Raw genomic sequence first — 15376 nt, 5'->3', positions numbered from 1 at the left:
GTTCTCTGCTCTTTGGATGAACTGTGTAAAACATTTCTTTTAAAAGACACAATGTTAAAAATATTAAGAAAAATGTCTACAAAATCTGGAGGGCTGCCTTTTCCTCAAAGGGTAAAGCTTGTGGGGTGGTGGGAAAAGAAATGAGGGCCCAGAACTATAACTCTGCAGCAAAAGATTAGATAGATGCCCTTCAAAACATGTCACATTCTTAAGATGTCTTGCTGAAGTAGCAAGAGCGGAGGGTGACTGCGTGAGCCAGAACGGGAGGGGCGCCAACTCCCGCATGGGGGGTTCCTACTGTGCACCCCACCCTGCAAAAGAATGTCAGGCTTCAGGGCAGCTGCCTTGGGCCCCAAGGGCATCAGGACTCTGCCTCTGAACCAGAGCTGCTTTCCCGACTAACTTCAATCTGGAGAGATGGTAAGTTATCTAACCGGCTCTTCTTTTGGCGAGACTGTTCTTTCTCCTTAATCAGAGCCCCCCATGCCCTCTGCAGCTCGGAGTCATCTTCCTCTGTGCCGGGCGCCCTGTGATCCGTTTTCTTCGTGTTCTTTTCTTTGGTCTTGGGTGCAGATCCTAAGCGATTCCATAAACTACCTGTTTGGGTGAGAAGGCATTTCAGCTCTGGCAGTCGATGCTGAGAAACAGGGGCACTGGCAACACCTGACGTGCAGGAAGCACGGGGCGGGGGGCGGGGATGGAGCCAGCGGGGCGGCTGGGGGGTTGTCCATGGCACCTGCAACCATGGTGCAGCCTTGGGCAGATCCTCTCCTTTCCCCGGCTGCAGTCCCCTGCCTGCAGACTGAGAGAACTGGACCCAACGGGAGATTCTCTCAGCTCGGGGATATGTGCCCCCCGACCCCACCCTACCCCATGCTAGGCACATCAGAATCACCTGGGAGGCTGCTTATACTACACCTGCCCCTGCCTGGTGAGACTCACCATCCCGTCCGTGGACAACTTCATTCTGCCAGGACTGGGCCATTCCCAAATCTTCCCAGCTACAACATTCTACAAACTGATGGGCCTGCTACACTGTCAACTTTCAGATTCTGCCCACTCTCCATTAATTTTTCAAATATTAATATTTAACAATAGAGAAATACACAGAATTTCATAAGATAGACACTCTGTAAGGCAATTAAAAGTTTTATGTATAAGGGCTTCCCTGGTGGCGCAGTGGTTGAGAGTCCGCCTGCCGATGCAGGGGACACGGGTTCGTGCCCCGGTCCAGGAAGATCCCACATGCCGCGGGGCGGCTGGGCCCGTGAGCCATGGCCGCTGAGCCTGCGCGTCCGGAGCCTGTGCTCCGCAACGGGAGAGGCCACAACAGTGAGAGGCCCGCGTACCGCAAAAAAAAAAAAAAAAAAAGTTTTATTTATAAAAGCTATAACAATGTGGAAAAATGCCTATGATAAGATGATATATGAAAATAATAGTATATTTATATGGGTAAAGACTGGAATAGCATGAAACTAAAAAGTCTTTGTGTTAAACAGAAAGAATCAGGGGTGGGTCTTTTTTCCTATTTTCTAAATTTTCCACACTGTTACCATGATGATGATGATGATGATGATGATGACAATGACTATAATGAAAGAGGAAAAATAATTTACTTTTGTCATATGCTATTTCCTGCCTTCTGCTAACAAAGTATTTCTGTGCTACACCCATTGTCTCTGCTCTTACCCAATTCCCTTCCCCATCAGTTTTCAGTGTTACCAACCTGATTTCTTCTCCCGAGTATCAGAGTAGAGGCCTTTAACATCTTGCCTGGGAACACCTAGCCTACTATGTACATCAGAAAAGGGCTCTCTCCGAACGACTGGGTTACTACTAAAAGCCTTTTCCGGAGAATGTGGTCTTTTTCCTAATCGCTGGCGTATATCTAGAAAAAGAAAAAAAGTACTGCCATGACCACGCGCACATGCTTTGCTATCTGTACTGTCAACCTGAGATCTCTGCAGGACCTGGTACCAAATCTCCCTGAGATTTAGACACGCGCTGGACACGGGGCCCAGCACAACCAGGCTTTTAAGAGCCTTCCCTCTACAGAGTCTGGATTCTCCGGGAAAATTCAAATGAGAATCCCCAGGGGCTCGCAGGGGGAAAAAAACCTTAGCTGACTGCTCAGAAAGGAACTTCTCAGGCAGAATTGTCTGCTTTGTGTTTTCTGTAGTAGGATCAAGCAGAGCAAATAATTTACGAACGTTTCGGCTAACAAGAAATACTGCAAGCTCCCTGAGGACAGAAGCCGCAATCTCTGAACATGTAAGAAGTTCTCAATAAACTATTACATTGAACAATAGTTGTAATGAGACTGACAAAAAGCAAAGGATCAAGGGAAGATGTCCCAAATCATATTTGTTTTTCCTCCAAGCCCCGCCCCCCCAGAAACCTGCCTGTCCTCCTGAGCTCCCTCTCACAATAACAGCAACCACAAAAACACATTTATTAGCAAGGCCCTGTGCTGGGCTTTCACCCACCTTGCCTATGCTCTCTGAGGACAGCACCCCCATCTTTCAGCCCCTCAGGCCTGGGCCCTTGGCTTCTCTCCCTTTCCTCCCGCAATTCCCAGCGCCGAGTCTTCTTCCTCTCCAAGGCTGACACTGTCATCAGTTCTGCCTCCACTGTCCCTGATCTAGTTCAGGCCCTTGTTACTTACTTAACTCTCTGTCACATGCTACGCCGCCACCAAGTTACCTTTCTAAAATAGATATAAGATCAGGTTACTTCCCACCTCAAAAAAATTAGGTTTGCCAACTGAGATCCTATTTCCTCTCCGAGGCCTCACTCCACAGTCACGTGCTCGGAGAAGCATCCCACAACAGATCTTCCCCCAAAAGATCCACCTCCTCTCTGCTCCCACAGCCCACTGCTTACAGTGCCCTATCACAGCACTTACTCCATTCTGCTTCAGGTGGAATTACCTGAATGTGTGCCCTTATGTTTTTCCATCTGAGTTCTATGATTACTTTGCATCCCCTGCAAAGACTTCTAACACTCCCAGCATCTAGCCCTGGCACACAGCAGGCATGGCCAAGTACCCACTATATGCGTGTTTGCACATATAAACTAACCAGTTCAAACTCTTAACCATTTATACAACAACCCGAATTAATTTCTATTATCCTTATGTATGAAGTATACCAATGACATACAGAGTAAAATAATTGTTTGGGACAAAAATATTGAAAATGAGTATTGCAAAAGTCTGATTAAATTTCATGTCCTAAAGTGCCAATGCCTAACCCAAAATTTAGAAGTGATGAATCAGGACTACTAAATTGGTCCGTAAATGACAGTGTTTTATCCAAGAACCTATCCCTGTCTGCATTTGCTTTCTGGAACTCAGAATGAAGCCCAGATACACAACTCAACAATACCTGTTTTAGTACTGCTGCCAGGTGGCCGTGGACGTGTGTGTTGACGTTTTTCATCTAACAAATGTCGGACATCTGCAAATTTCTCAGGTGTTAATTTGTTACCAATTCGGTTTTTTATATTGCTTGTAGATAGAGTATCTGCCTTCATGGAGTTCCTTTAAAAAGGGGGGTGGGGGAACAGTAAAACAACTTGAACTGTGGGATAACACTCATACAACAATCTCATACACTCTGGAAAAACAATTTAAGAAACCCAATTAACATGGCCAACCAACATTCACTTACAACACCATAAACCAGTAATTATTTGCTTACAAAAGCCAGGACCAGCCTGCTGTAAAGAGGCTGCTTGGGGTTGAGCAGGCCCGAGTCTTCCGGGGTGGTTTCCGCACACAGCATCTGCAAGCTATCGCAGAGCACGTACCTGCGAGCCCCCTCCTCCTGGGACAAACGCTAAGTAGAGGCCTGCAGAGGGCTGGAGGCCTCTGCTCACCCAGGCTGTGATCTGGCTATAGTCTAGACACAACGGAGTCTACAACCCCTTTCGTTAAAGGACAGACGTCTCTGCCAAAGACCTCTCCCACCATGTCAGGGGACGAGTTCCATTATTCTGGCAGCATTTGCCACTGGAAAGTTCTCTGAAAACTAAAAATAAGGATGTGAACAAGGCCATACAAACCAACCAGCTTAAAAGTTTTTTCTTCCCTTTTCCCAAACACACCATCAAGAGCTCTTAGAGAGCACCCCAGCCTCGAGCCCTCTCTGAGCCATGCATATGCGATCTGCCCTCAGGAATCTGCTCAGCTCCACTGGTCATCAAGGAACGCATATTAAAATAACTGTATTTTTTCGTCCATGAATAGCAAAAATCAGAGTGATAATACCTAAGGTTGGTGAATGATGTAGGCAACAGGTGGTAATTTGAGTAAAACCTTTTTGGAAGGAAATTTAGCAACATCACATTTTAAAACATGTGCCTTGACTTATGCAGTAACCAGAATTTATCTAGTTGTTGCAACAGTAAGAAAACAGAAATCCAGGGAATCCCCTGGCATCCCAGTGGTTAGGGCACTGCTCTTTCACTGCCGAGGGCCCAGGTTTGATCGCTGGTTGGGGAACTAAGATCCTGTGAGCCGCATGGCGCAGCCAAGGGAAAAAAAAACAAAACAGAAATCTCCATCAATAAGGGATTGGTTAAGTAAACAACGACACTTTCACACAATGGACTACATACACTTGAAAAACTAGCAGACGTCTACACTACATTAAATGGAAAAAGCGTATGTCAAAACAATGTAAACAGTATAACTTAATTTTTGTACAAAGATATCTATAATTTCTCTATGTGTTATGTATACACATAAAACTAGCAGGAAAGTAATTCACCCAATTGCTAACAGTCGTTCTCTTAGAAGAGGAGATTACAGGTGACTTCACTTTCTATATCGTTACAGCTTTTGTAACAAGGATCACCTCTTGTACATTAAGAGGAAAAATCAGATGCTTTTATTCAAATTCTACAAAGGACTGAAATTAGAAAAGATAAAAGTGGATATAAAATTAAGAGGCATTAAGAAGAAGTTAGTAACTGGTATTAAGAAGAACTTAGTAATTTTTTAAATCAAATTAAAAGCTAGCACTGATAAAAAGAAAAAAATATTTTTACCTGATATTTTTCAGCTGAGATTCCACTTCGTCCGCATACATTGTCATTTTCATGCTCTTCTTTGGCGAAGGGGTGGAAATCATTTTCAGTTCGAGATCATAGTCCATTTCATCCGAGTCTGAGCCGCTGGCACTGGACCGCCTAGACGTGCTCCGCTCCCGGGTCTGCTTGAGGGCTGGGAGCTCCTCGTGGTACTCCACCACCACCCTGTCATCAGCATCCATGTCCTGGTCCGCCTCTTCCTCCTCCTCCTCTTCCTCCTCCTCGATGGGTTCCTCAGGAACATTCACTAGTCCTAAGGAATTTAACCAAAAAACATTAGGAAAAGCCCTAAAACTAACAAATCCAATTTTCTATTCTACGTCAGTGACCTTTTTAAAAGATGGGATTCCCATCCTTAGAGTTTACTGGGGCATTATGTATAATAGTGCTAATCTGGTTACCATTCTGATCCCGACAACAAAGAATGTCTAGGTAAAGTATGAACGAGCAGCCTGATGCCATATTACAGAGTTATCTAAAATACAGACCCTCATCATTATTCACAGATTCTGTATTTGTGAATTTGCCAATTTTATTTGTAACTCCAGAATCAAAACCCATGGCGCTTTCGTGGTCATTTGTGGACATGCATAGGAGCAGCAAAAAATTTGAGGCACCAGCCATGCATGTTCCCAGCTGCGGGCAAGCAAAGCCACATCTTCTTTGTTTTATCTCTCACACTGTAAACAAGTGTCCTTTTTGCAGTCCAGCGAGTGCTAATTTTTAACACTTTTGTGGCTTTTATTGGTGATTCCCTTGTTTAAAATAGCCTCTGAGCATAGTTCCAAAGCTGTCTAGTGTTCCTAAACGCAATGAGGCTGTGATGTGCCATATGGAGAAAATACGTGTGTTAGATAAGCTTTGTTCGGGCATGAGTTACACTGCTGCTGGCCTCGAGTCCAATGTTAATGAATCAACGGTATGTAGTAAATGAGGTGTCTTTAAGCAGAAACACACATCAAACAAAGTTATATGCTGATCAGTTGACAAAAATGGTGTGATTAGGGCTTCCCTGGTGGCGCAGTGGTTGAGAGTATGCCTGCAGATGCAGGGGACGTGGGTTCGTGCCCCGGTCCGGGAAGATCCCACATGCTGTGGAGCGGCTTGGCCCGTGAGCCATGGGTGCTGAGCCTGCGCATCCGGAGTCTGTGCTCCACAACGGGAGAGGTCACAACAGTGAGAGGCCCACTTACCGCAAAAAAAAAAAAATGGTGTGATTAGAGTCTCTGAATGGTTTTCAATGATCACGGTGACTTTATAGAACATAACCACCATGAATAATGAAATGTACCTTTAAAAGTCATGGAAAAATGCTTGTAAGTGGAATGCTTGAAGCAGAATATAAAATATATGTCCACAACAGTTATTATAGTATTTATTGTGAAAAGAGACAAAGGAAAAATGTAAAATGAAATCAGTTGTTAATCTTGGAGTGCTAGAATTAGAGGCAATTTGTTTTTTAATTTCTTTAATATGAATGTAAAGATTATATAATGAAAATAAAAGTAACTGAAATTGGAAAAGCCTAACTGTGTATCAGAAAAGTATGTGCGTTAAGATGCAGATTTCAAATATACAAGTTTGGATATTCACATGAAATTAAAATGTAGAGATTTCATCTCTCCCTGTCCCTATTACAATGATAAATGTGTATGCGTGTTATTCTGTGTTTGTATGCTGACTTGGCTGGTTCTACAAAGCATATAGAAGATTTTCACAGATCAGACTCAAAATAAACAAATCTTTATAAAACTTAATGAAAATGGTTCTTTCACAATAAGCACCAAAAGGAAGGACGGAAGGAAGGGAGGACGGAAGGAAGGGAGGAAGGGAGGCAGGAGGGGTGGGGGGGGGGGAGGGAGGGGAGAGAGAGGAAGAGAAAAAGAAAGAAAAAGAAAAAAGAAGAAACAAAATGAAACCCAAGTCATGATATCCCACTTTACTGAGGCATTCACGTGCACAAGCCAATAAGCACAGAACGCTAAACATAGCAGCTTATTTTCATCAGACAAAGGAACGATCAAATCAACTCATCCAACAAAAGAATTAAAATTTTTTTCATGCAGCTTTTGATATTAATAGGAAAATTAGATTCCTAAGAAAAGTTTTAATTTTTCCTACATCTTGCCTTTATTGTTAGAACGGCTTTTATAAAATCATTTGACCTCTTTGTACGGGGCAATTTCAAATTAATTGTGACTTGACTTACTTTCCTATATGTTGGCAGAGGGTGAGGGCAAGGAAGAGAGGATGATAAAGTTTGGAACCTTAAGAGACTGTATTAAGAATAAAAATATGATTTCAGGAGCCAAACATGTGTCTACCCAAGAGCTGAGCAGGCAACTACCGGAATGTCGGTGTTCATAGGATGTCAAGCCAACGTCGTCCCCAATCAGGGCTCTCTTCTTGATCACATCCCGCTGAATGCGACGGGAATGGTATCTTCGCTTCCTGCAACATTGCCAAAACAAGCACATAATCAAAAACCAGCAGGAAGGGCCTTGAAATCCACTAGTTAATTTCAACTACACCCTGACACAATGTTAGGTGCTGAAACCGAGATATTTCACATGAAGCTGAAAGTCAGCATTCTCACACCATTTACCACAGTTAAAAATCTTGAATTCTTTCTTCTTGTTTTCCTTCACGTCCACATACGGTGTTGACATTCCACTGCAGAATACCAACTGAAGGATTATGAAAAGCTTACATACTATTTAAACTATTGTATTTTAAGGTTTTGGACTCACCAAGAATTACTAAGAATTCCTTTCATGCCTCCGTAATTTGGATTCCCATATTTCATGTAATACTGACTTCTTCTTGCTGCTCCAAGTTCCTTTTTGTCATCTAAAAATTAATTACAAGTTACCAAGGATTTCCTGTGAGTGTGAAGACAATGTTGAATGGGTTTAAAAAAAAAAAAAGAATGTTTTTCATGGCTGGGATCAGATCAGCACAATCAGCCAACAAAAGGGGAGGACGCACTAGAAACACTGACTCTCTGAGCGCCTCCTAACGCACTGCCTTGTGGAGGGGGTGGAGCAAAATTCAGAGACGAGGGAGGTTAAGCTGCTGTTAGGGAGCTGACTTCATAGAGAAAATACTATTAACAACAATACAATATACTAGGTTCCAAGAAGCACAGGGGAACATCAGTTATCACCAGCGTTCAGGAATCAAAAAGGCTTTTAGAAGAGGTGGCATTTTCACTGCCCCCTGAAAGATGATACTCACTTCTGAATGACAACACTCCAATAACACAGAATCAGGGTCAAAGAAACAGATTATACACAGGTCCGTGTATTTGGCAAACCATTTTTTTTCCAGTTTACCGTGATGTTCCTCAAAATGGCTTAAGGAAAACAGCACAGCACCATATATCCAGAATGCACACAAATGGTCCCTCGAATAAGTAAATGAAGACAAGACCCCATTTATCAAGTTAAAATGCCAGTTAACAGGAAGAAAAGGTGGTCAGTGAGCACACATATTTTCATAATATAAAGGTCTCTTGACAGCTCCCTGGGCACTCACTGAACGCAAGGGATGAACACCAATGAGAATGTACCCAGTGCTAGAGATAAACTTGGTGTCACAAACCAGAATGTGCACCCTACAAAAAGCATGCCCACCAGCTCCCTGGAGAAATGGCTGATTCCAGATCTGGGGCAGGGAAAGTACAAGTTGAGCCTGGCAAAACAAGATGTTTTATTGTGCCATAAAGAAAGAACTCAAAGAATCATGAAGGCGTGTCACAAGAACACAGTTTGAAGAGGCTCTACTTGCCAAATCCAAAATAATTTGTGAATCAAAATAATGATAAAATGGATGATAACCCATTGAATAAAACTCCATGAATCTAAACTGATATAAGTAAAAAAGATAAGTAAATACATAAACAAATGGGTAAAAAGGGAAAGCTCTTCCTTACGGCAGACTGCCAACTAATAAATGAGAGAGCTAAAAAGTCATCAATGGATCTAAAGCTACGGCATGGAAGTTGGATGAGGAACAGGCTATTTACATAACCTCAAAGCATCTCCCCACAAACCTTTAAATTATAAATGGAAAAAGAGTAACTTTATAGTGGAGAAACCTGGCGATCATTACCTTAACCAAGTGATAAAAGCTAACATCCTCAGGAAGGGGATAAATAAATACAATGTGCCTCCTGACATGATGCACTGAAAATGACACAATGTCACGTCTGTGGTATAAACGCACAACCCGAATTTAATTAGGAGACATCAGACAAACTAAGGGGCAGCCTATAAAATAATGAGCCTATCCTCTTTAAAAATGTCCCAGTCAAGGAAAACAAAGGAGTAGTTCCATATTCAGGGAGACTAAGGCGACACGGCAGACTTAAACACCCGGGCCTAGAGTGGATCCTAGTTCAGTGGGGGAGTAGTATAAAGAATAATCCAAATGTATTTGATAATCATCATTGTCAGCAGCAGCAGCAGCATGAACTCTTAACACTGACACAGCACTCACTGTGTGCCAGGTAGTTTTTTCTTCCCCCAGGTAGTTTAAATATACAGAGTGGGGAGCTGGTACAATCTGAACGTGGGCTCCGAATTAGGTAACAGTATTGTATTAATGCTAAGTTCCCTGATTTTGATAACTGTGTGTAAAACCAAGTCCTTGTTCTTCAGAAATACTTACTGAAGTATTCAGGGGTGAAGAGTTGTCATTTCCAATTAACTCTCAACTGACTCAACCCCCACCACCACACACACATTATTAATGTGTACCCAAATCATTATGTGTAAAAAGCCTTATGAATTGTTAAGAGGCTTTTTATTTAATTCTTTAGAGAATTAGAGTTGAATGGCGCTACTAGCAATGTCCAGGAAGGTATTGCTATGATACCTAAAATACAATTTTAAAGTTTTCATAGTTCAGATGATAAACTGGCTGAAAAGCACATGGGACAAACCAGCTTTGACAGAAAATAACTTACTTTAGCTAGAAACCACAAAAGTGTACAAATAACTAATATTCACTTTCAATGTGTGAAATTCCAACTCAGGCAGCAAGTCATTGATTTTATAAGCACAGAATATTACAGTTTGAAGGATCTTTGAGATTACTTGACCTAGGTTCTGATTCAGGAGAGGTGTCACTCAATAAAAATCACTTTGATTAAAAATAAAAATAAATACAAAATAAAAATCAACACCAATGATCATTTACCTTTTGTAGCAAATCTCATGAATAACCTATTTCCTTTAGCGAGTCTGTTCGCTGGACGAAGGTCATTTCTTAGCAGAGATTCTTCTTCTACCTGAGACAACGTGTCCAACTTAAGAAAAAAGAGCATTTTCGACATAAAAATTAAAGCCTTTTTCATATTCATTCAGCAGCAAAGTTACCACTGATTAAGAAAGCAATCTACCTTTACTAATACCCATCAGCATTACAGCACCAGTTCCTCTGCAGGATGTCTAAGTCAGAGGTCTTCCCTGACCACCTTGTCTAAAAGAATCGTCTCCATCATTCTCTATCTGCTTACCCTTCTTTACTTTTCTTCACAGCACTCATCACTTCCTGACATTATATTACATATCTGTGTATCAGTGTATTGTCTGTCTACCCCACTAGAATGTAGGCTCCGACAGGGTAAGGACTTTGTTTTGCTGGACGCTATACCCCCAGCACCTAGAATTTGGTATATGGTAGGCATTTAATAAATAATTTTAAAATGAATACACTTTAATATTTCCAACAACAGTACATATGCCATTAGGAAATATGCCATTACTTGCTATTCCTTAATTTTACTGATTTGATAGCATTTCAAAGGATTTCTCAATAAAACCATTTCCTTTCATACAGAAGTGTGAGTACTAAGATCTCAAGATGAATCATTCATTATAGCCACACGAACTTAAAGGCCAAGAGCCTGGTGCCCCCTCAGGAGGTATAATGGTGAAAGCCAGAGGAGGAACACAACGTACTGTATTAAGTCTTTAAGGCTTAAATACCAAGACAGTAAGCAGTTGTTTACAGTGAAACCTTACAGACACCTTTGCCCTCTCACTGACCTCTACATCACTTGCGTTCTCATCTTCAACTTCTCCTTCTTCAGCCTCATCGTCGTCGGAACTGTCTTCCTGCTTGTCTAAAATGGAACGTGAGGGACAAGATGAATCTTAACTCCATCTCATGCATGCTAAGTCTAATATTTTCTCCTCCTCTTTACTAATGATCCAAAGCATCACAGCTTATTTCAGAAATAACTGGCGATGAGATGCTATAGAACACTGCACAGAAACTCAAGTTGTAAAGGACAGGACTTTTAGCCCCAAAGTCCCTCCTTTGTGGTCAGTTACCTTTTTTACTTTTCTCAGACGACTTGTCCTCATTGGCATCCCTGCTTCTTATCTTATCCAGGGCTGGCAGGGAACTCATATTGATAAGGGCTCGTGTGGCTGTCATTTCATCCAACCAAACCACATTACCTAAAATAAGATAACACGTTACATCACATCCAAATGGTTAAGTTTCTTGAGAACAGAGACTACATCATATTCACTGCTAAAGTCTCATTCAGCTATGGACTGGCATCAGTAAATGTACACACCAACGAATGAAAGGAACTACAGAACCTGGTAGTAAAACTGCTTTGATAAAATCAACCTAGAGCTACATTCCCAAACTGGGTCCACAAAATAATGGTCAAGTATTCCATGAAAAGGGGTTCTTTATATTAAAACTGCCTGGCATACAGTGGCTGTTATACATAAGTGTTAGCAGTTCTTGATGATGATGATGGTGAAAATTCTCAAATAAATTTAGATTATCCTTTATTCTACTGCCCCCTACATGGAAGCCCTCTGCTGTTCCTTGTTATCCAGACATGCTAAATGATGTTTCCCTACTGTGAAGTGTGGGTGACGATGGCATCCATGGGATATATAGAACGGAGGCGTGACAGCCACCTGGCTTTGCAGCAATCAATTTAATTTGCTTCTTTAAGAGAAGTTAGCAAGAAAAGGTTTTTGAGAAGTTTAACTTTAAAGCAGCGTTTCTCAAACTTATGTTACTCCTGTATCTCAGTTTGGGAAATGAAAGTCTAAAGAGTCTCATCTTTGTTAATAATACGCCACATGGTCTTGAGCAAATAACCTCCCGCTTCTGTTTCTCAGTTTCTGATGTACAATACGAGATAGGTGAACTGGATGATTCTAAGGGTTCCTCTGACTCTAACATCCCTTAGCTACAGTTTTAATTAGATAAATCAGGCGTTAGCAAATCCAGCCCACCACCTGCTATCATTGATTCATTCATCCATCCATCCATCACCCATCCATTTATCTATTTATACTTGAACCGGCTTTATTTAGTTATAACTAACGTATAATAAACTACACACCTGCCACCTGTTTTTGTAAACAAAGTTCTACAGAGAACAGCCAGGCTCATTCAGTTATATTGTCTATAGCTGCTTTCACGCTACAACGGCAAAGCTGGGTAGATTCCACAGAGACTGTATGGCCTGCAAAGCCTACAATATTTATCATCCAGCCCTTTATAAAAAAGGCTTGCCATCCCCTGATTTGGATGGTCTAAGTTAAGAAAAAAGAAAAAAGGAGAAAAACTTTTACTCAGTCATGCTTCTTCTTCTTTCAACGAATTAACATCTAAGAAAGCAGCCGGGAAAAGCAGGTCAGCACACTGGCAGAAAGTAAAGCCAGACTAGAAGTGAGACAAGACAAGAAGCCGGCAGAGTGGGTACCAAAGGTCAGGCCAGACTTGGAGAGGGGACGCAAGTTAAAAATTACAGTTAGCTCACAAGTGGAACAGTCCCCAGATTAGGGCCAGCAGATGAAGCTCCAGAAAACACAGTCCAAAGCAAGCAGAGATGAGAGGTCTGGCACTGTGTCAGAGGGTTCTGGTCTAGTTCTAGGGCAGAGATAGCCCTCTGAGAAGCTGTATGGCAAGTTGCAATGACAAAGTCTAAAGCCCTGAAAATGCAGCCCCAAGTCTATGCAGTTGGACCCACCCCTTTGTTGGGAAACTGTGGGTGTTAAGAGAGGCCTCAGTCATGTACCCTGGACTCCGCTGCCAACAACCATCCTCCTAGAGGCCGGGTAACCACCTCTGAGCTGACTTAGAATACGCATGGAGTACGATCTGGCAGACTGGTTAACGCACTCTGGTTCTCAGCAGTGAGCAATTTTTTCTCTCCTAGGCTAAAGGCAGAGGTTAGACATAGTCTGGCCAAAATCATTCACCATTTGAGATGGCAAAAATTCTTTTAATATCATAAACAAAAGCATATTCAAGTAACCTGGGTTACTTACAGGAGGTATCATCCAACCACTCAATGTGGGCCGGAGGATATTCTTTAAAATAGGAAAAGACATCCTGGGTACTCATCTCATCTACGCCGCAAATGTAGATTGTCTCCAGTCTCACTTTGGGGATTGCTAGAAAAACAAGACACCTGCTGTTGCACAATCCACCAGTAGCCCGTTGTAACAGTTCAGATAATAGGTATTTTAAAAAGAAATATGCTGAAAGAGATAATAATTATTTCAAAAGAAAATGAGACTTGACAGTAAGGTAAACTATTTTAATTTTTATCACACATCAATAGCATTAAATAAACGACTATTCAGAATGGGCTTATTAGGCTGAGGAAGATTAAACAAATGGTGTTGATTATATACATGATACCTCGTCTCAAAATGACCTGTAATAATAAAAGCAATACCGAATTCAACAGGGTTATTCATTGAACTTGATACACTGATTCTAAAATTTTTTAAAGATATGTCAATGAGAAATGTGCGATAGTCAAGACAGTTCTGAGAAGAGACACTGCTCCTGGATGTAAAGCAAAGTATGAAAGTAGAGCAAAGAAATCCTACAAATCAATAGAAAATGACGGCCCCAAATAAAAATGGGCAGAGGACATGAGCAGAGGACATGAGCAGAGGACATGGGCAGGCAATCCACACAAAAAGAAACAGAAAAGGCCAATAAACATGAAGAGATGGTTGACCTCACTACTATCAGGATAATCCACCTTAAAACAAGGTATCAGTTTTCATTGACCAGGTTTTTTTGTTTGTTTGTTTTTTTAATTTATTTATTTTTGGCTGCGTTGGGTCTTCGTTGCTGCACACGGGCTTTCTCCAGTTGCGGCGAGCGGGGGCTACTCTTCGTTGCGGTGCGTGGGCTTCTCATTGCGGTGGCTTCTCTTGTTGCGGAGCACAGGCTCTAGGCACGCGGGCTTCAGTAGTTGTGGCTCACAGGCTCTAGAACACAGACTCAGTAGTTGTGGCGCATGGGCTTAGTTGCTCCGCAGCATGTGGGATCTTCCCGGACCAGGGCTTGAACCCGTGTCCCCTACATTGGCAGGTGGATTCTTAACCACTGTGCCATCAGGGAAGCCCACTGACTATGTTTTTAATTCATGTCTTTTAGTATCAATTGGTGGCAGTGTGGAGGAAGGAGCCCCTCCCTCTGCTGGTGGGAGTGTGAACTGCCACAGCCACTCTGAAGGGCAACTAGGAGTGTCTATTACAAATGTAACTTAGCACATGCCCTATACGCAAAGGAATTCTCTTCAGTATCTATCCTAAACACACATGGGTTCACAGAGTGGTCCACACAAAGATGTTTGTTGCAGCACTATTTTAATAACCCAGTAGCTATCAGAGTAATAAATTATGGTTTATCCATATTAAATGAATCATGGTTTATCCATATTATAGAATATTAAGCAGTTAAAAACAATGAGATAATTTATTATATACCATGGAAAGATTCTATGACACATTACTGAGTGAAAAAAAGCTGCAGAAAAATACATACATTAAAAATATTAAAACATAAATATCACCATATATTTTCTAAGGATATATATTTGTGTACACAAATACATAGAAGAAACTCTGGAATAATTCACTCCACACTGATAAGAGCTGTTACCTCTGGGAAGGAAGAAACGTTGAAGGCTGTGGTCTAAAGGAACCTCACCCTTAGCAGAATTGTGTTTTTTACTAAATACTTTAAGCACATTATCTCATTTAATCTTTTTAATTGTGAAATACACAAATATATCAACAAAGAAAAAATATTTTTAAAATACCTGTATATCCACCACCTAGCTTTACGCTTAAATTCTTAAAAAGATTTGAGGCAAATAAGGCTTCCCTGGTGGTGCAGTGGTTAAGAGTCCGCCTGCCGATGCAGGGGACACAGGTTCGTGACCCGGTCCGGGAAGATCCCACATGCCGTGGAGCGGCTGGGCCCGTGAGCC

General features: G+C 41.8%; 1 protein-coding gene across 2 annotated transcripts in view; it reads right to left on the bottom strand.

Moving 5' to 3' along the window:
• Positions 1-15376, bottom strand: part of NCBP3 (nuclear cap binding subunit 3) — a 31857-nt gene that overhangs the window by 5228 nt on the left and 11253 nt on the right. The window contains exons 4-13 of one of the 2 annotated variants that reach the window (XM_067717400.1): positions 13410-13622; positions 11436-11564; positions 11148-11224; positions 10297-10405; positions 7845-7944; positions 7442-7545; positions 5053-5347; positions 3387-3541; positions 1727-1888; positions 435-597 (exon numbers count right to left, since the gene is read on the bottom strand). In XM_067717400.1, coding sequence (XP_067573501.1) covers positions 435-597; positions 1727-1888; positions 3387-3541; positions 5053-5347; positions 7442-7545; positions 7845-7944; positions 10297-10405; positions 11148-11224; positions 11436-11564; positions 13410-13622 — 1507 coding nt within the window. The remainder of the gene's footprint in view (positions 1-434; positions 598-1726; positions 1889-3386; positions 3542-5052; positions 5348-7441; positions 7546-7844; positions 7945-10296; positions 10406-11147; positions 11225-11435; positions 11565-13409; positions 13623-15376) is intronic. The other variant, XM_067717401.1, reaches the window with a different exon arrangement.

The sequence above is a fragment of the Pseudorca crassidens genome, chromosome 19 (assembly GCF_039906515.1).
Source record: "Pseudorca crassidens isolate mPseCra1 chromosome 19, mPseCra1.hap1, whole genome shotgun sequence".
Classification (NCBI taxonomy): domain Eukaryota; kingdom Metazoa; phylum Chordata; class Mammalia; order Artiodactyla; family Delphinidae; genus Pseudorca; species Pseudorca crassidens.
The sequence above is the reverse complement of the archived record's forward strand: the minus strand, read 5'-3'. Positions and strand labels throughout refer to the sequence as shown.